Source organism: Lynx canadensis, chromosome C1, assembly GCF_007474595.2.
Source record: "Lynx canadensis isolate LIC74 chromosome C1, mLynCan4.pri.v2, whole genome shotgun sequence".
NCBI lineage: Eukaryota > Metazoa > Chordata > Mammalia > Carnivora > Felidae > Lynx > Lynx canadensis.
Window position 1 is genome coordinate 202,828,909 of NC_044310.1, and position 23,201 is coordinate 202,852,109.

The following is a 23,201-nucleotide window of genomic DNA, read 5'->3' on the forward strand; positions in this document are numbered from 1 at the left end:
GCACGGAGCCCTACACGGTGCCTGAGCCAAAGTCAAGAGTTGGACACTTACCCGACTGAGCCACCCAGGTACCCCTACATAAGGCTTTTTAAATGGTAGGTACCTTAAGAAGGCAGGGACCCTGTGTTCTCCATATCTGTAGTTCCAAGACCTTGCACATGGGAGGCCCTCAATAAATATTTGTTAAGTGAATGCTGGGGTTCGACTATAGATAGTTCACATACAAAATCTCATTCATTCATTCATGGTCCACTAAACCATGGCCCCTGCCCAGAACAGTTAGGCCTAATTAAGAGAAGGAAAGGCAACACACCTATTAGGAAGTGAGACCTTTAGGTGGGTCCATTTCTCTCTCTCTCTCTCTCTCTCTCTCTCTCACACACACACACACACACACACACACACACACACACCTTCTTCCTAGGAGAAATTAGAGCCTGGGAGCTGACTCACACAGCAAGCTGGGAGATAGGGCTAAACTAACCAGGACAGGGGTAGGAGTCCTGGTAATCACTGGGACCTAAGTTCTCTGCTAGACTCAGGACACTGCTCCCCAAAGCCAAGCAACAAGTCTGCTGTCTCTCCTGGCTCACAGGCCCCTCCTTCCTCATTCCTAGGGTCTTCAGGCAGAGGGCAGAGGCAACGGAGGGGCTGGGGGATACAGGGAGACCAATTTGGGGTGGGGAAAGGAAGTTGGTACTCTTTAGCAGCCTTCTCCCTGGATTTCTGAGGCACCCGAGCCTCTTGGGTAGAGAAAGGAGATGGCAGCCCTTGACCTAGGCCTCGCTCAAGCCTTGTGCCTGCAAAAGAAAGGTTGGTCAGGCTATTGCACCACCCAGGGAGTGATAACATCCAGGCTGCTCCCCAGTGCTGGGGCTTGCCCTCAGCTTACCAGGAATGGTGTTCTCTAAGAGGAAACCCAAGAGTCCTGCCAGGAAGATGGGCTCTGTGAGCAGCGAGCGCAGTAATACATCCAAGGGGCTCCAGCCTACAGAAAGTTGGGGCCAGGCAGGAGGGGAACTCTGATCCTATGCAAGGCCAATGGGTCATACTTCTAGACCTAAATCTAAGTCTTGGGCTAAGGACAGATCTTTTCCCATCTCCCCCACCTTTTACCCCTACTCTCTAGTTCCCCCACCCAGGCCCTTCGCACAAGGTCCCTGCCTATCATCCTGTCTTCTGAGCATCCACATGCCCTCTGAATATGCTTTGGTAGTTCCAGGCTCTGGAAAGCTTGGTATTAAAAGTCCCAACCTTACTTCCCACTTCCTATATTCTATGCTGTAGCCTGGTTGTCTCAACCTCAGTACTACTGACATTTTGGGCCAGATAATTCTTTGATGGAGGGGGGCTCTCCTGTGCATTGTAGGATATTTAGCATCATCCCTCTATCCACTAAATGCCAATAACAATCCCCTCTTCCGTTTGTAATGGCCAAAAATATCTCTGGATATTGTCAAATATTCCCTGTGGGGCAAAATCATCCTCAGTTGAGTACCACTGCTTGTTGCTAATCTCCACTAACTAATGTATTTGCTACTCCTCAGACATACCCTATGACCCTATTTCTATGTCCTTGTTTATGACGGTTCCCCCGCCAGAAATGACCTTCCTCTCACTAAATATGTTCAAATCTTACCATCCTTTAAACCAGCTCAGTGTTAACTTGTTCTGTAAAACTTACTTGGATCATCTTAAGCAGAAACCATTTCTCACTGCCAAGCACCCCAGCCAGCTCCTTATCTAAGCCTTTCCTGTTACGTTCCTACACATGTCATCTCTTTTGTTAGACCGTAACATCTGGAGGCCCCTTTATATCCGAAGGGGCTAGCCTGGTGCTCAATAAATATTTGCTAAACGAATGGGTGAACTATTTACACCAAATCACAGAAAAGGGTGTGGGACCTGGAGTCTAGAGAGCCTCCAGCCTCCAGCCCTTGCTTTCCCAGTACTGTCCAACTCCTCTTCCCATCCCCACCCCCACCTGTGCTCAGCACAGGGGCTTCCTGAAGCCATCTCGGAAGCAGCAGGGCCATGAAGACGGAGAAGCCAACAATGAAGACGTTCCGCCCAGAGTCAATGTCAGCCAGGTGGAAGCTGGAGAATCCAGTAGACAGAACCACGGCCTGGGTCACCCCAAGCACCCCACCTGTCTCGTAGGGAAGTAATCAAAGGGGTTGGGAAGGGCTGGCAAGGAGAGAGTATTGCAGGGTGGGGCAGGTTGTGATGGAGAGAGACAACCAAAGGCTCATTTTCCCATTATGTCGGAAGCCCAGTCAAGAGGCCAAGATGTTGGGCTGAGAAAATGAGGGCAGCTGACCCACAGCTGACACCCCGTAGGTCAGGGGTGCTGTTCAGAAAGAGAGGGGGCCAGCCACAAGCAACCAGTTGGCCATCCTGGGGTGGGGGTGGGGGGGTACTGGTTCAATACCAGTCCTGCTGATACATCCACTCACCAAGTACAGGCAGCGGGATGGTGGTGAGGAGCTGGGCCAGCCTCGGGGAGAGCCCAAGCCCCACGCAGAGCAGTCCCACCAGATGGGCCACTCGCCGAGATCCAGCCTATGCGAAGCAGAGATGCTAGAAAACACAGCCACCTCCTTGATTGCCTCTTCAAGAGTTTTGCCTGGCTGGCCCCTTCTCATCATTTGGATCTCAACTCAAATGTGATCCTTCCAAGAAGCACTCTACCTAAAGGACACTCCTTTTCTCAACCACTATCCCCCTACTACCCTGCTTCATTTTCTTTTTCTTTTAAGAGTTTATTTTCAATTTTTACCTTTGTTTTCTTGATAGCACTTAACGCTCTGTATCTATCTTACTTTTTTTTTTTTTTCAACGTTTATTTATTTTTTTGGGACAGAGAGAGACAGAGCATGAACGGGGGAGGGGCAGAGAGAGAGGGAGACACAGAATCGGAAACAGGCTCCAGGCTCTGAGCCATCAGCCCAGAGCCCGACGCGGGGCTCGAACTCACGGACCGTGAGATCGTGACCTGGCTGAAGTCGGACGCTTAACCGACTGCGCCACCCAGGCGCCCCATTTTTTTTTTTTTTTAATTGTCTGCCTCTCCCTCTCTGAAGTGCCCAAGAGAGCAAGGACTTTGTATGACTTGATCTCGCCGGACGCCCCAGCAAGGGTACCGTGCCGGAGGTATGGGAGTTTAGTAGTGACTTAGTGTCTTCCTCACGGTCCTAGCCGTTACCACTTCTAGGCACCTCCCTAAATGAGATCATAGAGGAGGCGTGCCTGGCAGAATGCTGGACACAGATGGCAACCGGTCAGCGTGAGTTCCCTTCCCTCTCGTGTACTTCCACTCCCCTGCCCCACCCCTGTCCACATACCTGGATAAGACTCACTGCGCCCACGTTGGGGAAGCTGGATGCAGTGCCCAGAGGGCTCCCCAACAGCCCGGCCAGCACACTGCCCAGACCCTCCAGGCTCAGCCCTCGATTGCAGGCATGTGGAGGTGGGGAAGGCAATTGCAGGAGCCGGCCACACAGGGCATAGCAGCCCAGGGAGCTGGTGGAGGCTGCCAAAGCCATGGAGATGCCTGCAGCCACAGCCCTGGGTGTCAGCAAGGGCCAGTCCCACTCACCTGGGGAGGGAGAAAAAGCCACCTTGGGGCCAGACTCAAGTCTGGAGCATCCCCCTGCTTCCAAAGGCCTGCGCCACAAGAATCCTCGAGACCCCATTGTCTTTGAAGATAATGTCTTCTGACAGAACCAACAAACTCAGGATAAGGACTCATCCCTTTATCACGGTCTACAAGGCTTCATCTTCCACCACACTCTGCCCTGCTCTCTTCACTCCAGATAACACTGGCCTTGTTTCAGGCCCTTGTCCTTGCTGTGTTGCTGGCTACCACAGGGCCTTTGTACATGCTGCTCTCCCCACCTAGAATGCTCTTCTCCCTTGCCTTCACCTTGTTAGCACCTCCTCACCTCTCACATCTCAGCTCAAAGATCACTTTCTCAAGAACAGTTTTGGTGATCTCTCTGGTAAAGTCAGATTCTCCGTTATAAGCTGTCATTACACAATGCATCTCCCCATTGTTACACTTACCACATGTAATTTTCAATTTACTTGGGTGACTGTTTAATTAGTATCTGCATTCCCTACAGATATAACCTTCCTGAGTATAGGTACTGCGTCTGTCATATTTAACACCACGTCCCCTATCACATGCCCAGCACATAATCAGCACTCAACAGACCTCTATTAAGTTGACGAATGAACAACTTTTGTACACAATGCCTCAAAAGCAAACTTCATATGTAGGGCCACCAACTACAATGCTTGTGAGGATAGGTAGCATAAGTGTGTAAATCGGATGAGGATTATTAACAGGGAGTGATGGGCTTGCAGATGTCTCTTAACACTAAAAAAAACACCTGTGGTGAGGGGCTGGTATTGCCCTTCGGACTGGCAATTTCTCTCCCCTGGGTGTTTTGAGAAAGCACAGGATTTAACTCAGAAATGAAATTCGCTAACTCTTGAGTTCAAAGAAATAGACCTCTGATTTGAGTAAGAGGCTGAAGGACGAAGAGCAGACCTACCTGGGTGAGGCAGCCAAACCCATGGTGCCTTGGGGGAGGCAGACAGCTCCGGGGGGATGACGCTCAGCCCCAGAAGGGCAGAGATGATCCACACACAGGCCACTGGTATCAGCACCTGAGGGGCGAGATTGAGACCGGAACCTTCCAAGCCAGCCTTCGAGGGGTAGATAGAAACCAAAAAGGTAGTGGGCCAATCAAGCGTTCCATGCCAGCCCTTCTCACCTCAACTCGCCCTGCCCAGACCCCAACATACCGAGAGGAGCCGGAAGACAGGAATGTGAGTGTGAGGCGAGGAGGCTGAAGCTGGCCTCCAGGGGCACCGAGGTAACTGGCAGGAGCCCAGGTGCTGAGAACAGATCACCATGACCAGGATAAGCCTAGGGGAGAGAAAGAGCTTTAGGAGCAAAAGGAAGCAGGCATCCTGAGGGGGGTAAGGGAGGTAGAGGAGGGGCAGAATTCCCTAACAGGGATCCCAGAGAAGAGAAGGAGGAGGACACCTTGGAGGGGCAGCAGGGCACGGTGTAAAAGCCAGGGAGACCACATGAACCCAGCGAAAGTCCTGGATTCCAAATCCACAAAGCATTGTCACTGCTCAGATGGCTGCTGAATCAGGTAGGGCCAGCTGCTCTGCCCTCCCCCAGTCCCGCACAGCCCACTGGTCACCACCCCATGCCCCTCAGGACTTACGTACAGCAAGGCCAGGCCCCAGTGAGTAGAGCAGAAAAGGGACACCTCCCTGTGGGCAGAGAACCCTGCCACCACCAGGCTGGGGGCCAGCACCAGGGGCCCACAGTGGGAGAACAAACGGCCGGGACTCCCCAACAGCCCCAGCGTGCCCTGCAGCACCCCGGATACCACCACAGCCCCGGACACCTGGAGAAGCCGAGAAAAAGACAAAGAGGATGCATTCTGCTCCATCAAGTTGACCTCAGTCTGGACTTCTCAACTAATCCCAGGGGGTGGGTCTCTGTCCCAACTCCTTCCCCCAGATCATCTCAGGCCCCAGCAAATGGAAACAGGAACCTCCTCCATCCTGGCACCACCTTCAGCCCTCCTGCTCGCCATCCCCAGGCACTCACCTCTCGGAGAGAAGTGTTCCGGGGCGCCAGGCCATGGCAGCCAGGCCCCCCACACAGGCGCAGCACAAGGGAGGCTGGGGAAAGTTGGGGGCGTGGAGAGGAGAGAGGTAAGTGGGACAGAGCCCCATTGTTCTACAGTCCTTGCTGGTCCGGGGCACAGCTCCAAGACCCCATAGCCTAGCAGTTCCCACCACTGCCCACTCTCAATCCTGTGCCCACCCAGGTCTGGAGGCTCAGACTGGCACTCCACTCCACCCTCACCCTGTGCCCTTGCTCTGTGCTCACAGTTTCCAGGTGTCCGGATGGCCAGAGGTAGTTTCTGGCTGGTCAGCACCAGAGCAGGGACAAGGAACTCTAAGGATGGAGCCTGGACAAGAGGCAGCCTGTAGGAATAGCAGCCCTGGCTACTAGAGACAAGTGGCAGCCAAAAGGACTCCTCAGGCCACTCCTACACACACACACACACACACACACACACACACACACGCTTGCAGGAACCCACCCCATTCTCTCCAGGGAGTTCCCCTCACCTGCTGCCTATCCAAATTTGCAGGGTGGTAGACACACCACACGAAAAGAGGCTGGAGGCCAGGAGTTGGGCAGGGGAATATGAGAGCTCTCCTTGGGGGAGATTTTGAAGCAGGAGCAAGTGGGAGACACAGAGCAGAGAAGCCAGCACCAAGATATGCTGCAGGAGAAGAAATGGGAAGGAGAGTCTTCAGAAACAGGTGGAAATGCCTATTTCCTGAGGGTTTCTCATGCCACGCCTACTCTCCCCTCCCCCCCAACCTGTCCCCCTCCCCCCCCCCCCCCCCCCGCCATCACCCCTTCAGCTAGGACTAACTCCTACACCTCTGCCTCCTACCTGCAGAGCCAGAAGACAGCTGAGGCCCCAGGGAGGAGGCCCACACTGAGAGGCCCAAGGGTGAGAGGAGGGATTTCGGACAGCAGGCTGCGGTGGGAGTGGTGGTGGCAGCAGTGTGGTCAGGGCATCCTGGGGGCCCATAGACTGGAGTTGGACGGGATGGAGGTGTGATCGGCTCATGCTGACTGCCTTTCTTCTTGTCTTGGCTGCCCTGGGCCAGAGTTAAGTAGAGAGAGTAAGAGGTCGGAGTTTGGAGGAAGTTAGCTGCCTGGAGTGGGGAGGGGGTGGAGGCATCAGTGAAGCGGAGCGAAGGGATGAGGGATTTGGGGCAGGACAGGCCCTTTCACCTTTGCCCAGCTCTTGTGCAAATTCCATCACCCATTAACTGGGGAGCCACGTTCTGGACCCCTCCCCCGCAAGAATCTCCCATGTAGATCCCCTGTTTCATGCTTTGGAAAGTAGGATAGGAGAGGTGGGGAGGAGACTTATCAAATATCCTGGGGAGGTTTTAGTGTTCCCTCCTCACCACCAGCATTTGAAACGATCATGGTTACACCAGTTCTCAACCCTTTCAGGGTCAAGCCCCCAGGACTACCTGGGAAGGAAATGCATGGGTAATGTCCCTACATCATGCATGGCAAAAGTGACCACAACCCTATATAATTTTCTCACTGTAACAACAGAAAGGAGAAATAAAGGTAAGTGATAATAAAAAGTATTTTGTGGGGTGCCTGGGTGGCTCAGTTCGGCTCAGGTCATGATCTCGTGGTTCGTGAGTTTGAGCCCCACATGGGGCTCTGGTGCTGAGAGCTCAGAGCCTGGAGCCTGCTTCAGATTCTGTGTCCCCCTTTCTCTCTGTCCCACTCCTGCTTGTGCTCTGTCTCTATCTTTCAAAAATGAATAAACATAAAAATAAATAAATAAATAAATAAATATAAATAAATAAAAAGTATTTCATACGTGAAACTTGGGCCCAGCTAAAGGAGAAGACAATGTCATCCACTGCCTACCCCATATAGAGAATAACCATGGATGTGATAACTACAACATCAACAGATACTAGTGCTTTCCTGGCGACTCATGTATCACAAGCAGTGTTGCCACTGGTGACCTGATGTTCCAAAGTAGTGAACAAGTTCTTGGCCAAGTGCAGAACAAAGCAAAGTCCAGTTTTAATTTACACGTAGGTACATTCCTGGCAAACTTTGAGTCTTTTCCAAAATGTAGAAAAACGATTTCGTGTTTACATGTTAAAAATAGTTCTATGCTCAGATAAACAGGCTTTTCGTATACATGATGTCCAGCAGGGCATTCGAAAGTTATCTTGGGAACTCTTCATAAGGGAGGGGTCTCAAGCATTCCAGGATGCCTGGCATCTGGACCATACCAGCTAAATGCCAGTATCATCCCTTCAATTTTTCGCTGCAATCAAAAAATGCCCCATAAGTTTCCAGACTGCCCCCTAGGGGACAGTACTACCTGTGTTGTGGATCATCTTAAGGAGTCCCACCCAAATACTCTCAGTCCAGGTGCCAGAACAGTTTACTTTCTTCCAGTGATAACCCAGCTTTAGACTTAACACCAACTACCACCATGTGTCAGACCAGACTGGAAGTCAGGACACTCGCCCTGGCTTCTCAGGATCCACAAGGATGGAGCTCACCCAGAACTTGTGACAGGGCCAACCTCAGGCATGATAGAGTCACCATCTGTGACCCAGAGCATCCAAGTCAAAGCAGTGCTACAGGCCCCTGAGTGCTGGGAGCACGGATGAGTGTAAGTTTGAGATGGAATCCTGTAACCATCAAACAACAGGGAAGTTCTAAAATGGGGCTCAGAGCAAATGAGTTGCAAGACGATGGGCTCAGGAAGTAGAAAAGCTTAGAATCTAGATATGGGAAGGAAATTCTTCCAGGGCTGCCGCGGAAGAAAGAATCCCAGCCATGCAACTGAAATTGTTTATTGAAACCTCAGTTCTACAAAAGCGTGAAAAACCCAAATACAAAGCAGTGGCCAGAGAGGCCTGTGAAGAGAACACCCAGGAGAAGAACTGGAAGAGAGGGAAGCCCAGGAGCAGGGTACTAAGAAGAGGTTGGAAGACAAAAGGGCAGGGCTGAAGACGGCAGCAGTCCCTGGCTCCTTTAGGCTACACCCAAGGGATGGGGTGTGGAGAGGGTTTCCCACCTGACCCCGCCTTCCCTCGGCAGATCCCACCTTGGCCCTATCAGTCCCTCGCTCTCCTGCTTCAGGGACATCACTCAGGCCCCCAATCAACATTTCCTCCCTCCCTCACCCCACTTTTCCCCTTCCATCATAGGGAACTCAAAAGCAAAAGTCTAGAACCCAGGGAGGTGGAGAGACAGGGGCTTCTCCTCTGTCTGGCTGTGATGTGGCCCTGGTCACCAAGCTGGAGCTTTCCCTGGTACCATCGCTGCTCTGGCCAAGCAGCCAGCCACTGAGGTCTAGGAGAGTGAGTGACCTTCAGTCCTTCTACCCCACAACCCCTTAAGCTCCATTACCTAGGAGGACGGGGACCAGCCAAGGACCCAGAGAGGTAGAGAGGATCTAAATCAAGCTTTCCCCCTCTAGGTTCTCAGGGATTCCCAAATCCTCTTAATGCATTTGTTGAATGCCTGCCTAGCCCGGGAAAATGAAAGACTTGAGACGGGCTAGCTCCATGACACTGAAAAGGGAACACTGCTGGGGCGGGGGGAGCAGGGGGGGCATTGGGCTCCAGAGCCAGGGTGGAGCCAGGCCACGGGAGTGGTACCCAGGGCTGGGAGACCCAGTGGAGACAGTATGGTTGGAGTGGTGGCAGGTGTGGCAGCTTGGGGAGTCTCTCTGGAGCTTCTGGCAAAGGGGACAGTTATGGAAAAGAGTGGGAGGGGCAGGAGGGTCTGGGGGAGGCAATGGTGGAGGAGTCAGTGAAGCCAGAAGACTGCCCCAGAGTGAACGCAGCCCTGTGTCACCATCCAGGCAGCTGGAGACGTTAACAGGACATGGCAGGCACTGTGGCACGGGAGAAGGTATGCAGGGTTCCAAGAGGCACCTGGAGGCCAGTCCAAGGTCCGGGGGGCCGGGCGAGGGGCTGCAGGGCAGCCCCAAGGACTGGTGAATTACAGCCAGTGACGCCACAGCCAAGGCCACACTGCTCACATATGCCATAGCTAACAGGCAAGACAGCTGTGGGAGCGAAGATAAGAAAAGTCAGTGCCCAAATACCCTTCCCCCAAAACCTGCTTCTGACTGCCTTCAACACATCCATCCCTTGTCTGGAAACTTGTGCTCAAGTCAGAGCTCTCTGTCGCCATCTACTCTCAAACCCCATTTCCTGAGACTTTCAGCATTTGCTCACCCCGCCTTACACACCAGCCCAGTTAAGGCCCCTATCTTTCCCAACCCTCCTCACCTTTGCCAGCCGCTGGCAGAGGGAGCCCAGGGCCAACTGCCAGGCCGGCTGCTCCAGCAGCACACACAGGTCTGTGTAGGTGTACCAGCCCCGCCGCCGTCCCTGCTGCTCAGCCACACTGTTGGAAGGGGAGAGAGACAGAGGACACCTTCAACACTCCTGCTGCTGGCCCAGTGGCACCCTCACTCCCCTGGGGACCCACACTGGGGAACCTGTTATACACACAGGTTCCTAAACTACCTGTTGGTCCAGAAACGGAGAGCGAGCCTAAGATCTGTGTTTTTTTTATTTTTTTTTATTTTTTTTTATTTTTTTTCAACGTTTATTTATTTTTGGGACAGAGAGGGACAGAGCATGAACGGGGGAGGGGCAGAGAGAGAGGGAGACACAGAATCGGAAACAGGCTCCAGGCTCTGAGCCATCAGCCCAGAGCCCGACTCGACTCACGGACCGCGAGATCGTGACCTGGTTGAAGTCGGATGCTTAACCGACTGCGCCACCCAGGCACCCCCTAAGATCTGTGTTTTAAATAAGGTTCTACCACCCTTCCAAAGAAGATTACAAAGAGGGCAGATAGGTTTAGGAACAATTACCTTGGGAGATTCGCCTTGTTGTCTCCTCCCTCCCTCCAGTTACACCCTAACCCTAACGGTTTAGATCTAAGCCCCCAAATTCCATAAGCCCCTCTTCCCAACTCCTAGAACCTACCAGCTCTCCAGCCAGCTCAGCACCTCAAAGATCTCCCGAGGGTCAGTGTAAAGACGCCAATCCTATGGGTAAGAAGAGAAGGGCACCAGGCCAAGCTCAGATAGGAGCCACAGCCATTTAATAACCAACCAAGACCACGGCAGCAGCTACAACCGCCACTACGGCAGACACTTTTCTTGGCACTTACTACGTGCCAGATACTGTTCCAGGAGCTTTTATATATTAACTCATTTGATACCACATTATCTGGTTTCACATTATACCCTCAGTTAAGGGCAAAGAAAGAAAATAATCCTAAGAACGGTCCACACTCATAGGGAGCTCACAGTCATGAGGCAGAGAAACTCTGGAAGCAAATAATCAGAACCCAGTGAGATAAGCTCTGACTCAGAGTGTAACATGTTGGGCCTGAAGGAATTAGGGAATGGTGTGGGGCCGGGAGTGGGGGGGGGGGGGTCCATTTCTGGCCTCACCATGCCAGGAACCTCCAAAGGCTGTGGTTGGTCCAGAAAGGCTGGGAAGGGAGGACACTAATAAGGAAAAGACACAAGGAGAAAAGGCAAAAAGAAACAAAGAAACTACAGAACACTGACTGAGAAAAGCAAAGGATGAAGGGAACATGAGGAGCGGTCAAAGAAACAAAGTGAGAAATAGAACAGCTACTCACCATGGCATTCAGGAAGCCCCTCTCCAGGGCATTGAGAGTGGGCACGGCCACACCCCCTGCAGCTCCCCATTCATCATTGAAGACCTCCTCCTCCTCCCCTTCATCATAGAGGTACTTACTGGCCACCATCTGCAGGGCAGCCAGAGGTGGTATCAGAAGCGCTCACACCCGGCTCCTGGGTCACCAGGACCCAGAAGGGGAGGGGGCGTCTTACCATGGAGATCAGGAACAAGTCAGAGGACGACACGTGCTGTAGGTAGTCTGGGTTTCGATGGCGGAGCCGTTCAATGTACACCAGAGCAAGCATCATAGCACACGGGGAGATGCACGCCTCCCTGGGGGGCAGGAAGGATCAGTAATTAACCACAAGGGTCTTTCAACACTTATAACTCTTATGATGCTCATCCCTGTGTCTTTATACTTTCTCTTTAGAGACAACCATTTTCCCCTTTCTCTAGGGCCCAAATACTACCACCCTATCCCCCTCAATTCCAAGCTCACCGGGACACATGAGCTACGTATTTCTTCTGGAGCCGGCGAATAGGGCTGGGGGCTGCCTTCTGGAGCAGTTCCACAGCAATGTCTGCAGAAGGCAAAGGGAAGGCAGAGTAAGTAAACAACTCCTCCCTTGCCACCACCACCCCCAACTCCCCCACGCACCCCCATCCCCAGTGCTATCAGCAGAAGACCCAGATCTGTATTATCTGAAGCCTTGGGGACAGAACCACAGTAACAAAATGTATCAAATTCTCCCACGCTGAGACAAAAAAAACCATTCTACATTTGGATTTCAGCTCCTTCCAACAGGAAGGCTTATTTCCCTGTCACCCGAAATTATCTAGATTTGTCTTTCACCTTGCTCATTTGAGAAAATAAACGTGCCTTGCGAATTTGGGATACATATGATGTGTTTCTCGTATACAAATCAACAGTGCGGGCGCCTGGGTGGCTCAGTTAAGCATCCAGACTCTTGAGTTTAGCTCAGGCTCATGATCTCACAGTTAGTGAGGTCGAGCCCCCTGTCAGGTTCTGAGCTGACAGCGAGGAGCCTGCTTGGAATTCTCTCTCTCTCTCTCTCTCTCTCTCTCTCTTTCTCTCTCTCTCTGTCGCTGTCTTACCCCCCGCCCTACACACACGCACTCTAACACACCCTCTCAAAATAAATAACTTAAAAAAAAAAAAGAGTGGCACAGATTTGTAAGATAGCAATGTTTTTTTACTCACTCAGGCTAAAAAAATGTGGAATGGAAACCCAGTCCTTACACCAGACATGGATAAGTTAGCTATGAAAAGACGGTGTAGCTCATGGGGTACACCGAGTTATTTTGGTGACTGCTGACAACCCCATTTTCATGCTTCTTACTTGCCCAGGTACAAAACACTAACCTGCCACGGGGCTGGAGAGTTCCTCCAAGCTGCAGTCAGCTTCCCAGTCCCAGCCATAGTAGAGTCTCCTTCGGATCCGAGCGCTGAGCTTCTGGTGTCCAGGGAGGAACTGAAATGGCAGGTGGTGGAGGGTGAAAGGCAGGGAAGGCTACGATGGAGATCCCGGCTCCAGGCTGGGAATGGGGTGCGGGGCGGCGGGTTCACCTCACTGCTGGTGGGACCCATGCCCCACCCAGCCCCGTTCTCTAGATTATTTGCCAATGGTAGTTTATCTACACTGAGCGTGGGGGCGAGGCGGGGAGATATCCTCCACCACTGACTACTCTCCAGCAGAGGTTCTCGGAGAAGGTCCCCGGCGGCCGCCCCTACCTCCAGTCCCCTACCCCGCGACTCTCCCTCAGGGCCCAAGGAGCCGGGGCCTCGAGTAGTTAAAGCTCGAGTGGCTGCCGCCCGGCTTCCGCACCAAGCCGTCAGGCGAGTTCGCGGCGCCGCCCGGGCCGCGAGAGGAGCGCCGGGGATCCCGAGCTCAAGCACAGGAAGGCCAGGGAGGGGGCGGGCCGCGCTCTCACCGAGAAGTCCTGGAAGCCCGTGAGGGAGAAGGTGCCTTCTTCGTCCAGCAGGAGCCCGGCCAAGTCCATCGCGCCGCCACCTGCCGCCCTGAGAAAGTGGAAGGGAACGAATGGTAAGGGAGCCGCGGAGCCCTCGCCTGAGCGCCGTCCTCCCCCGCGCGGACGGCCGCCTTCGCCAGCGCAGCCCCCTGTCCTCGCGCCGGCGGCAGCAGGCGGGGCCGGGTTGGCGGGCGCCTCTTCCTGTTCCGCCCCGGGCGGGGCTCGGGGCTCCGGGCTCCGGGCTCCGCGATCCGGGCTCCGGGTGTGGGCCTCGGAGGCCAGGGCGCTCACCTCACCCAGTGGAGAGGAGACTCGGCTGCGAAGCGCGTGTTGTGCCTCTGTCCCGCGTTTAGTAGCCGCGGGGGTGTCGCCGGCGAGTCAGCGCGCGGCACTTCCTGCCGCCCGCGGGGCCCAGCCGCCAGCCCCGACCGCCACGGAGGAGCCAAGCTCGCAAACCTGGTCGCCCAGAGCCCGGGCGAGTCCCAGAACTAAGCCCCAGCGTGCCCTTGTCTGGGTGGGTAATGGGGACAATTCCCGGGGGACCACGCCACACTGAAGATGAACGAGCCCGGCTGACCTTTTCGTATCAATGTGGATGTTAATATGAGTAGAACAAAGATGCAGGACGAATCGCTCCCAAATATGTTTTTAAAAGATACGCACATAGAACAATATACATGTATAAAATGCGTCGGAAAAAACACAGAAGAAATAAGTGGGTACACTGTGGAAACGTGGCAGGGAAACTTTTTGCTGTTTACCTTACTTTCGGTAGCTTGAACTCTAAACCTAATTACGTATTTTGTGGGGTCACTGCAGAAATTAAATGGTCACAAAGAAATACAAAGCGCCTAGTACGCTGTAAGCCTCAGTAAATGGAATTAATGCCCCCCCCCCCCAAGAGTCAACAGCTAAACAGGATTCTATTTTTAAACCCGCGACCCCAATCTCCCGTTTGAGCAAGGGAATGGAAAAAGCTCCGATACGTGCCGGCAGTAAAGTTTACGTTTGGGGAGGAAACAACTTTACTGAGTAGGTGAAGCTGTTTTCGAGTCAGTCGAGTCACGCGCTGGTGTCTGTTTATCCGCCGAGAGGAGGGAACTGGGAGGACCAGTAAGACAAGGACTGACTAATGGGACAGCCGCCGCCCTTCCCGTGCTGAAGCAGATCCTACTCCGGACACTGGGCTTTTGGCAGCCCACTTCCTGCCCCTTCGGCTCGCATCACACCGGGAAAACCGGGCCAGCACGGGACTCCCTAGCCGCCCTGCCTACATAGGCAGAGGAAGACGGCTGGAGTGCGAAGACACGGATACACAGTCCTTCGGTCCCGTGGAGCCGGACAGCGCACAGTCACGACCCGCGATCACGACTCCAGCAACCACAATACGAACCTGCGCAGCATAGGAGCGCTGGCAGCCGCCTGTGCGCAGGCGCGGGCCGCCCTATCCCGGCGGTTACGGTGCATCACGTGACGGGCTCGTCTTTCCTCCATCACGTGACGGCCCCTGGGCGGCCTCGGCTGCGCTCTCCGCGGCGTGCGCCCCCTTCCGCCTGACGCGCCCCCGGCGGCGGCCGCGCAGCCCTGGCTCCTCGCGGGCTCGGGCGGCGGCTGCGACGGGGCTATGGCGAGCGGCGGCGGCGGCGGTGGTAACACCGGCGCGGGTGGGGGCCCGGGGGCAGGCCTGAGCCTCGGCCTGGGCCTGGGTCTGAGCCTAGGCATGGGGGAGGCCACCGGCGAGGCGGAGGAGGAGGCGGCCACGGCCGAGGCGGTGGGACGCCTGGCCACGACGCTGTGGCTGCGGCTCCGCGGCTGGGAGGCAGTGCTGGCGGCAGCGCAGCGGCTGCTGGTGTGGGAGAAACCGCTGCACAGCCTGGTCACGGCGGCCGCACTCAACGGCCTCTTCTGGTAACGGCCACGGAGAAGGAGGGGGCGGGGCCGGGCTGCGCGGGCGGGCGGGGGCGGGAGGGGCCGGGAACACCTTTCCCGTTCCTGGGGTTGACACTTGCCTCGGGGGAGTGACCCCCTTCTCCCGTCTGTTGTCGGTTGGGGTTGTCCCATACCTCTGTCTCGGGTCTCGTGGTAGGCCTGGAGGTTCCGGTTCCCCCATCGGTGGGCGCTTTTCCGCCTTTCGCGATGGATGCGGGGGCCTCTCACCCACTCATCGCTGAGGTGCCTGTCTCTCCCTAAGGTTGCTCTCTTCGTCGTCCCTCCGGCCCTTCTTCCTACTCAGCGTCTCACTTTTGGCCTATTTTCTGCTGGATCTCTGGCAGCCTCGCTTCTTCCCTGACATCGCAGGTGAGTATTCATTCAGTAAGCCCCGTTGTGCACTTGCTTTGTGCCTGAGCCCGCTGGGTGGGTTGAATGGTGAGGGCAAATGTACAGCAGGCCCCCGGGTCCCAGGCACCACCTTAAAATTAGTGTTACTGTGAGCGTAGTAGTTAAGAGTGCAGACTCTACAGCCACATTGCCTGGGTTCCATTGCTTGCTCTGCCAGTTTGCTGTGCGTGTGACCTTGTAAGAGCCACTCAATTTCTATTTCCCTTGGTTTTCTCTTCTATAAAACAAGAATGATAGAATTTAGTCGGTAAGCAACTGAAGACTAAATGAATTAATACCTGTTCTGTGCTCGTGGTAGAGGTTCAGATAGCACAGGAATCATGGGAATATTAGGTTCTGTTTTTGTTGTTGTTATGCCTATATTTACTGAATGGGTATTTTGGAGCAATTAGATGTCACCTGTGTGTGAGCTGCTTGGGATGTAAACACGAATAAGGTGTGTTTGAAAAGAGTGAAGTTTGGGGTGCCTGGGTGGCGCAGTCGGTTAAGCCAGGTCACGATCTCGCGGTCCGTGAGTTTGAGCCCGGCGTCAGGCTCTGGGCTGATGGCTCAGAGCCTGGAGCCTGTTTCCGATTCTGTGTCTCCCTCTCTCTCTGCCCCTCCCCCGTTCATGCTCTGTCTCTCTCTGTCCCAAAAATAAATAAACATTGAAAAGAGTGAAGTTTAGGGGCACCTGGGGGTCTCAGTCAGCTAAGTGTCTGACTCTTGATTTCTGCTCGGGTCATGATCCCGAGGGCAGTGAGATCGAGCCCCAAGTCACGCTAGGTGAGACTTTCTCTCTCTCCCTCTCTTTTGCTGCCCCTCCCGCATGCACGCATCTTGTGTGCTCTCTCTCTCAAAATAAATAAATTAATTAAAAAAAATTAAAGTGTGGGGTACCTGGCTGGCTCAGAGCATTCTTGATACCGGGGTTGTAAGTTCAAGCTTCAGGTTGAGTGTAGAGGTTACTTAGAAATAATAAAGAAATCTTTAAAAGAAAGTGATTAAAGAGGGAGACAGTTGTGTAAATAGCAACAATTATGACAATGTAACTTTTCCTACGGTTGGTGTCTGAAGGTGCTCTGGGAATGCAGAGGAGGGGCAACTGTTTCTGCCCTGAGAAGTGTCTCCCAGAGCCCTACCACTCAATAACTTGTTCCCCACCTCTCTCTATAGCATCATCCCCAGAGGAGCCCCACTCTGACAGGTGAGTGCAGGCCAGCTCTTGAAGACAAATGCCCAAACCCTGTTTTGCTTTGGTGCCAGTGTCCCCACAGTGCAGGGCGACACTGCAGGGTCTGCAGAGACCCCAGCATAGCAAATGGACTGGCAACAAGTTCGGTCCTGGGTTCCTATTTAGGTGTTTGGGTGCCTGATGCTTTGGGGGCAGAGGGTTGGGAACTCTGGGCTTTGCTTCCCAAGATGAGGACAGCCTTCCTTTGGGAGGTGGGGTTGTCCAGTTTTTTAGACTGAAGATCTCATTGGCATTCTCAGAGGGATTTGAGTGCCTAGGAAGCTGGTGTCTGAGGCCTCCAGGGGTCATGTCATGTCTCCCCAGTGAGGGTGCGGGGTCAGGCGCCCGGCCGCACCTGCTGAGTGTGCCCGAGTTGTGCAGATACCTGGCTGAGAGCTGGCTCACCTTCCAGATTCACCTGCAGGAGCTGCTGCAGTACAAGAGGCAGAATCCAGCTCAGGTAACCTCTTTCATGTCATATAACAGTTTCCCGCACTGTGGGGAAATAGAGGTAGGGGAATGGGGAGGAGTAACGTGAAATCCCTGGCTGGACACTGAAGGAAGAGGGTTGGGTGCCTTTTTGAGGCAACACATGCAGCGAGTAGCCTGGTACAGGAGTAGTCTCATTTCAGAGAGTAAGTTTGTGATGTTTTGACACTGTTTCCTGTTAAGGGATATCAGTCTGAGTTGTAGGCGTTTGATGATGTCTATTGTAAGCTTACTGAATTGGTTGTCTTGGGCATTCTCTTGACTAGACTAGATCACTGCATCCCCAGAAGGCATACCCCTCCTTCCACCAGCTGAACAGCAATTTCTTGCCCAGATGAGTGGGGCATATACCTCTCAGACCCTGTTCTCTTCTCTGCAGTTCTGTGCTCGAGTTTGTTCTGGCTGTGCTGTACTGGCTGTGCTGGGACACTACGTTCCGGGGATTATGATTTCTTACATTGTCTGTGAGTCGACTTTAACCCCTGCCTTTCCCAAAGCTGGTTCCTTCTCTTTCCTTGGACTGGGTCAAAGGGACTGGCTAGCCCTAAGGGAGGATGGTACACTCTCTTTTTTTTTTTTTTTTTTTTTTTTGATGATCTGTTTACGGAGATCTCCAGGGGATGCTGGAGTGTTAGTGATGGTGGAAGAGTCATCTGGGCAGGAGAGTGGTAGATGTGGAGGGAGGAGGTTTGTCCAGCCTCCAAAAAGCCTTCAGCTCTTTCTGTTTAGGGACCAGTTGCATGAGGGCCCTCAGAAAATAGGCATAGGAAGCCCTGAGTGGACTCTCTAACCTCCAGTGCTGAGCATCCTGTTGTGGCCCCTGGTGGTTTATCATGAACTGATCCAGAGGATGTATACTCGCCTCGAGCCCCTGCTCATGCAGCTGGACTACAGCATGAAGGCAGAAGCTGATGCCTTGCATCACAAACACGACAAGAAGAGTAAGGGGCTCCCATGCCCAGGAGGGGGGGTGTGGGGGAAGGCATCGGTTTATGGCTCATGAAGTGCCCTGGAACTTAGATACTCTCTAGTCTCTTGACCACGTTTGTCCCCCACCACCGTCTCTGCTTGGTCACTGCCCTGCTGTTATTTCTCTAGAGCGGCAGGGGAAGAATGCACCCCCTGGAGGTGACGAGCCACTGGCGGAGACAGAGAGTGAAAGTGAAGCAGAACTGGCTGGCTTCTCCCCAGTGGTGAGGTCCAAGGGAGATGGGATGCCAAGTAGAGGCTGGAGGAGAATCTGCTTCAGAGCAGCTACTTCTCAAGAGGGTGGGAGGCAGTGGGCAGGGGTGCTTTTGAAAAATCGGTTCTCTTATTTTCTCATCTGTTCTGTTATCTGGGTTCTCCTGCAGGTGGATGTGAAGAAAACCGCATTGGCCTTGGCCATAACAGACTCAGAGCTGTCAGACGAGGAGGCTTCTATCTTGGAGAGTGGTGGCTTCTCTGTATCCCGGGCCACAACTCCACAGCTAACTGATGTCTCAGAGGGTATGAGAAGCCCTTTGTCCTCCCAGTCTTCCTGTTCCCTGTTGTGGATGCTGGCCATGTTCTCTGACTATCACCCCCAGAAATGTTTTTTCTGGGAACTGATCCTGTAATTCGACTTCAAGCTCTGAGAGACCTTAACGCCTAAGGCCTGGTCCAGTATTCCATGTCCTGAGTTCTCATCCTTGAATTGACTGCCTGTTGTGAGAGTTCAGAAGAGCAGGCCCATCCACCCATTCCTGACTCTTTGTTTTCTGCATAGATTTGGACCAGCAGAGCCTGCCAAGTGAGCCAGAGGAAGCCCTGAGCCGGGAGCTGGGGGAGGGAGAGGAGACGGAGCCAGTCCCTCCTGAAGACCTGCTGGGCCCTCCTCAGGCCCTCTCAAGGCAAGACCTGGACTCGGAAGAAGAGGAGGAAGATGTGGTAGCCAAGGAAACCTTGCTTCGGCTCTCGTCCCCCCTTCACTTTGTGAACACGCACTTCAACGGGGCAGGCTCTCCCACACATGGAGGGAAGCTCTCCCCTGGAGGACCAGCGGAGACACTGAGCCCGGAGGCAGTGAGTGGTGACCTCCCCACTCCACCGAACACCCTGTCACCCCTACTTTGCCTGGCCGAAAGTGACCCGGTCCCCTCCCCCTCAGTGCTCCCACCTCCTCCCCAGGACTTGCCCCAGCCCCTGTCTGTCCCTGAGGAAGAAGAGGCACTTACCACTGAGGACTTCGAATTGCTGGATCAGGGGGAGCTGGAACAGCTGAATGCTGAGCTGGGGTTGGGGCCGGAGACACCCTCAGAGCTCCCTGATGCTCCACCCCCTCCATCCCTAGGGCCCGACACCCTCTCTCTGGTACAGTCAGACCAAGAGGCTCAGGCCGTGGCAGAGCCATGAGCCACGGGGGAAGGAGTTGCAGGCACAGTAGGGTTTCCTGGCCAGGGACGTCACCGTTTCCTCTTTTCCCTACTCTAGGGAGGGGTCGTACATGGGGAAGCTGGCTGTCAGATGGTAGCCAGTCCACCCTCTGCCTGCCTGCCTGCCTGCCTGCCTGCTGTCCCAGGCCTGGAACAGTGCCCGTGCCTGGGATTGGTTTTAAGTTTGTAAATAATTTTACACTTGGGTTAGTGGATGTGAACAGGGCTAGGGAAGTCCTTCCCACAGCCTGCACTTGCCTCCCTGCCTCATCTCTACTCTCATTCCACTATGCCTCCAGCCCTGGTGGTCGTTCCCTTTCTTTTTCCTCCTATCCTCAGGGACCTGTGCTGCTCTGTCCTCGTGTCCCACTGGTTGTTTAGTTTGGGCACTTGACCATTTGTCTTTCCTGTCCCGTGTTCCTCTCTGCTTTATATCCTGCCTGTGTCCTGTCCTTAGCAGCTCCATCCCCGCTCTTTGCCGGCTCCTTCCCAGCAGGTGGTGGCTAAGCTTTAGGGAGGCTCCTGTCTGGGTGGTACAGACTAAACCTGGGGTGGTGGGTCAGGCCGGTGGTTATGCACTTAACGTCACTATAGCCCACATAACCTGCACCGCGCCCTTGCCCTAGATCATCCCAGCCTTTCGTGATGAGGGAGGAGAGCGGGAATCCCACAGCATGTGCACCAGCACTGCATTAGTGAGCAGGAGCTCCGTCTTGTTGGGATGAAGGGTCCTCCTACTCTAGGAAGGAATAAGGCGACCGCTCTCTGGGCCGTGGATGGTCCTGGTGTGGTGGGACCCCCTACTAGGGTCAGGAAGTGGACAGTAACATCTGTGCAGGTGTTGAGTGGAAAAATAAAGTGTTGATTGGCTAGAACTGCTGCTGCCTGCCTGCCTCGCTGTGAGCTGCCTCCCACACTGCTCTGTTCCTTCCTCACCTCTCACCCCTCACCCTTGTGCCCTCAGACTTGTTCCTGGCTATTTATTTACCTTGGTGCAAAACAAGGCCAGAAGCAAGGATTACCCCAACAGCCCTAACTTGCCCTTAGTCATCTTCCCTGACAGAGTGATCTGTACAGTGAGATTTAGCATGTGTGAATAAAATGTACACAGGAGGAAACTGCCTCGTCTTCCTAGTCAGTACAAATCGAGGACCAGAACGATCGTTTTCTGCCATGTTGCCTACAACCTCAGTGTCCCCACAAGTCCTGTCCCGTCCGCATATTCACAACTAGCTCACTCAACCGTGACTTGTTTATACTGGGGACCCAAACAAGACCTATACCCATATCAAAACTGCTTTGAGTCCAAGGAACACTGAAAAAATAGCACGAATCAAAAGCAGAATATGTGCTTGGCACTCTTCCAAGCGGTTTATTATATTTATTAACTCATTGTTTCCCCTCCTAATCCTGAGACACATAGCAACTCCATTTTACAGGTGGGCTAACTTTCCTGAAGACCACAGTCCTAGTAAATGATGGAGTCCGGATCCAAACTTAAGCAGTTTGGCTCCAGCGAACGCCCTGGAACAGGAAGCCCCTGTTCATTAAAAGGGCACAAATGGGGAGGTGTGGAGGCTTGTAGGAACTATAGAGAACCAATAGCTTTGTAGAGTGGACTCCGGAATCCTTGCTTTTTAGGGGGAAGAACAACATTAGAGAAAGCCCTGAATTGAGCAGATGGCCTCTTTGAGGAGTTCACATTCTCTGCCTTCAGCTGGAAGCATACTGTACTGCAAGGCTGCCTGATTTTGGGGGGTTGACTCACATGCCATGTCTCTCCTAAGCACGTGAGAATATTTTCCTCCACTTATTTTCATCTTTTCCTGAGAGACATCCTTTAGGGTTGATTGAGGCCCTGTCCTCTCCCTCCAAAGGACCATGCACTTCTAATCATCTGGCGGTCTCAGAAGGGAAAAAATAGAGTTCTAATCAACAAACGGGAGATTCAAGAAAAATAGAATTAACCGATCAGAAAGACAATAGCTGCCATATGCGTCACCTTGAATCCATTTTTTTTTAACTGAATTTTATGTTTACTTATTTTGAGAGGAGGGAGGGGCAGAGAAAGGGAGAGAGAATCTCAAGTAGGCACTGTGTCCAGTGCTGAGCCGGATGCAGGGCTTGGTCCCATGACCCCAGGATCATGATCTGAGCTGAAATTAAGAGTCAGATGCTTAACTGACTGAGCCACCCAGACACCCCCATTTCCTTCTTACACTTACAGTCTGAAGATAGAGCCAAAAGCCTTGGATCAAAACATTCGCCATAGATTTGAAGTTCATGAGGGTCAATTCTTGACATTCACCTTGGTCTGATGGTTGCTACATGTTTGTCTACAATTTTTTTCATTATCAGGTGTCCTGGCTATTTCCTGCCCATGATGAAAGGGACAAGAAGAAAGCTTTTCCTATGAGTGAAAGAAAAACGGGCAGAGATGTGAAACCTACAATTTAGGCTAAACAAAAATCACCAGTAGTAGTACAGGCTGGGGCAACAAGAGTCAATTACATTTATGTTGGAGGAAGGGCAGTGCTGTTTAGTCAACTATACATTCAAACAGCTGACAGTGTAAGGTGTCTGGTCATAAACTTAATTTTAGGCTGCATTGCTAGAAATAGAGTTTCCCAAGGAAGGAAGATAATACCTGTAGTGTGCTGTGCACAAGTTAGAATACTGACAGGGGATGGCTTCCTACGCTCATAGACAAGCTGACACAGTGCAGTGTGCCGAGTAGAGGATCACCAGAGATGAAGGCTGAAAATCGTCATCTGGGGAACCGGTGAGGGAACAGAGAATGTTGTCCCAAGAAAAGAGAGAGCTGAGCTGAGTCACATTAGCTGCCTTCAAACTTTGAAGGGTTATCTGTAGGACTTCAGAGGGCAGAAATTAAATCTTTGACAAGAATTTGATCAATAATAGTGCTTGCAGAATTTGTTTTTCTGGTCAAAGGATATTGCAAATGGAGTAGATTTAAATGATCTTTAAAAGTACAGAGATCAAGGATTAACAGATCAAGAACTGTCCATTCCATCGTGGAAGGACAATAATATACCACCATGTTGCTTTCCTTTTAACGTCTGACTGAAGTTTCCTTGGACTCCTTCCTGCTCCCTTAAATGTTGGTGATCGTCAAGTCTGTCACTGGTTCATCTTCTTCCCACTGCCAGGGCAATTTCACATGTTACCCATTTAGTTTCTACTCATGTGCTGATGACTTCTGCATCTTAACGCGACTCCTTGCCCAGAATTTCCAACGAGGCATCTCCACCTGAACCTCTCTTAGGTACTTACTGCTCAGCATACTGAAAACTCAACACACCCTCTTTCCGCTCTGCCCTCCACCCCCACCTCCCCGATGGGCTTTTTCTATATTTTCCATCCTGCTTGCTGCCATCACCAACCATGAAGCCCTACTATCCGCCTCATCCCACACCCAGTCACCAGTCGCTGCTATTTTGATGTCCTAATTACTTCTTGATTCT

The 23,201-nt window shown here is 53.0% G+C and overlaps 3 protein-coding genes across 7 annotated transcripts; 1 reads left to right on the top strand and 2 right to left on the bottom strand.

Annotated features, from left to right (window-relative positions):
- Positions 1-15: 15 nt before the first annotated feature.
- On the bottom strand, positions 16-7,213 carry SLC23A3 (solute carrier family 23 member 3). 4 transcript variants are annotated; one of them, XM_030325392.1, is made up of 12 exons: positions 6,504-7,213; positions 6,169-6,326; positions 5,924-6,021; positions 5,639-5,712; positions 5,251-5,432; positions 4,813-4,936; positions 4,560-4,674; positions 3,345-3,598; positions 2,457-2,562; positions 1,985-2,149; positions 893-988; positions 16-800 (listed from the first exon to the last, which is right to left on the bottom strand). In XM_030325392.1, the coding sequence occupies exons 1-12, from the start codon at positions 6,681-6,683 to the stop codon at positions 511-513; spliced, it is 1,842 nt and encodes a 613-aa protein (XP_030181252.1). In that variant the 5' UTR covers positions 6,684-7,213; the 3' UTR covers positions 16-510. The 4 variants fall into 4 exon arrangements, with proteins under 4 accessions (XP_030181252.1, XP_030181258.1, XP_030181259.1 ...); XM_030325398.1 differs by having other exon boundaries at positions 5,900-6,021; XM_030325399.1 differs by lacking the exon at positions 3,345-3,598 and having other exon boundaries at positions 4,560-4,605; positions 4,813-4,905.
- A 1,234-nt stretch (positions 7,214-8,447) lies between these two features.
- On the bottom strand, positions 8,448-14,739 carry CNPPD1 (cyclin Pas1/PHO80 domain containing 1). 2 transcript variants are annotated; one of them, XM_030324937.1, is made up of 9 exons: positions 14,272-14,739; positions 13,243-13,330; positions 12,674-12,782; positions 11,789-11,870; positions 11,502-11,622; positions 11,288-11,416; positions 10,621-10,682; positions 9,913-10,030; positions 8,448-9,686 (listed from the first exon to the last, which is right to left on the bottom strand). In XM_030324937.1, exons 2-9 carry the CDS (start codon positions 13,309-13,311, stop codon positions 9,141-9,143), a joined length of 1,236 nt encoding a protein of 411 aa, XP_030180797.1. In that variant the 5' UTR covers positions 13,312-13,330; positions 14,272-14,739; the 3' UTR covers positions 8,448-9,140. The 2 variants fall into 2 exon arrangements, with proteins under 2 accessions (XP_030180797.1, XP_030180798.1); XM_030324938.1 differs by having other exon boundaries at positions 13,573-14,739.
- A 151-nt stretch (positions 14,740-14,890) lies between these two features.
- RETREG2 (reticulophagy regulator family member 2) lies at positions 14,891-20,834 on the top strand. The gene is made up of 9 exons (XM_030324935.1): positions 14,891-15,189; positions 15,473-15,579; positions 16,777-16,807; positions 17,159-17,294; positions 17,703-17,787; positions 18,121-18,264; positions 18,422-18,516; positions 18,676-18,811; positions 19,071-20,834. The coding sequence occupies exons 1-9, from the start codon at positions 14,906-14,908 to the stop codon at positions 19,694-19,696; spliced, it is 1,644 nt and encodes a 547-aa protein (XP_030180795.1). The 5' UTR covers positions 14,891-14,905; the 3' UTR covers positions 19,697-20,834.
- The last annotated feature ends 2,367 nt before the right edge of the window (positions 20,835-23,201 follow it).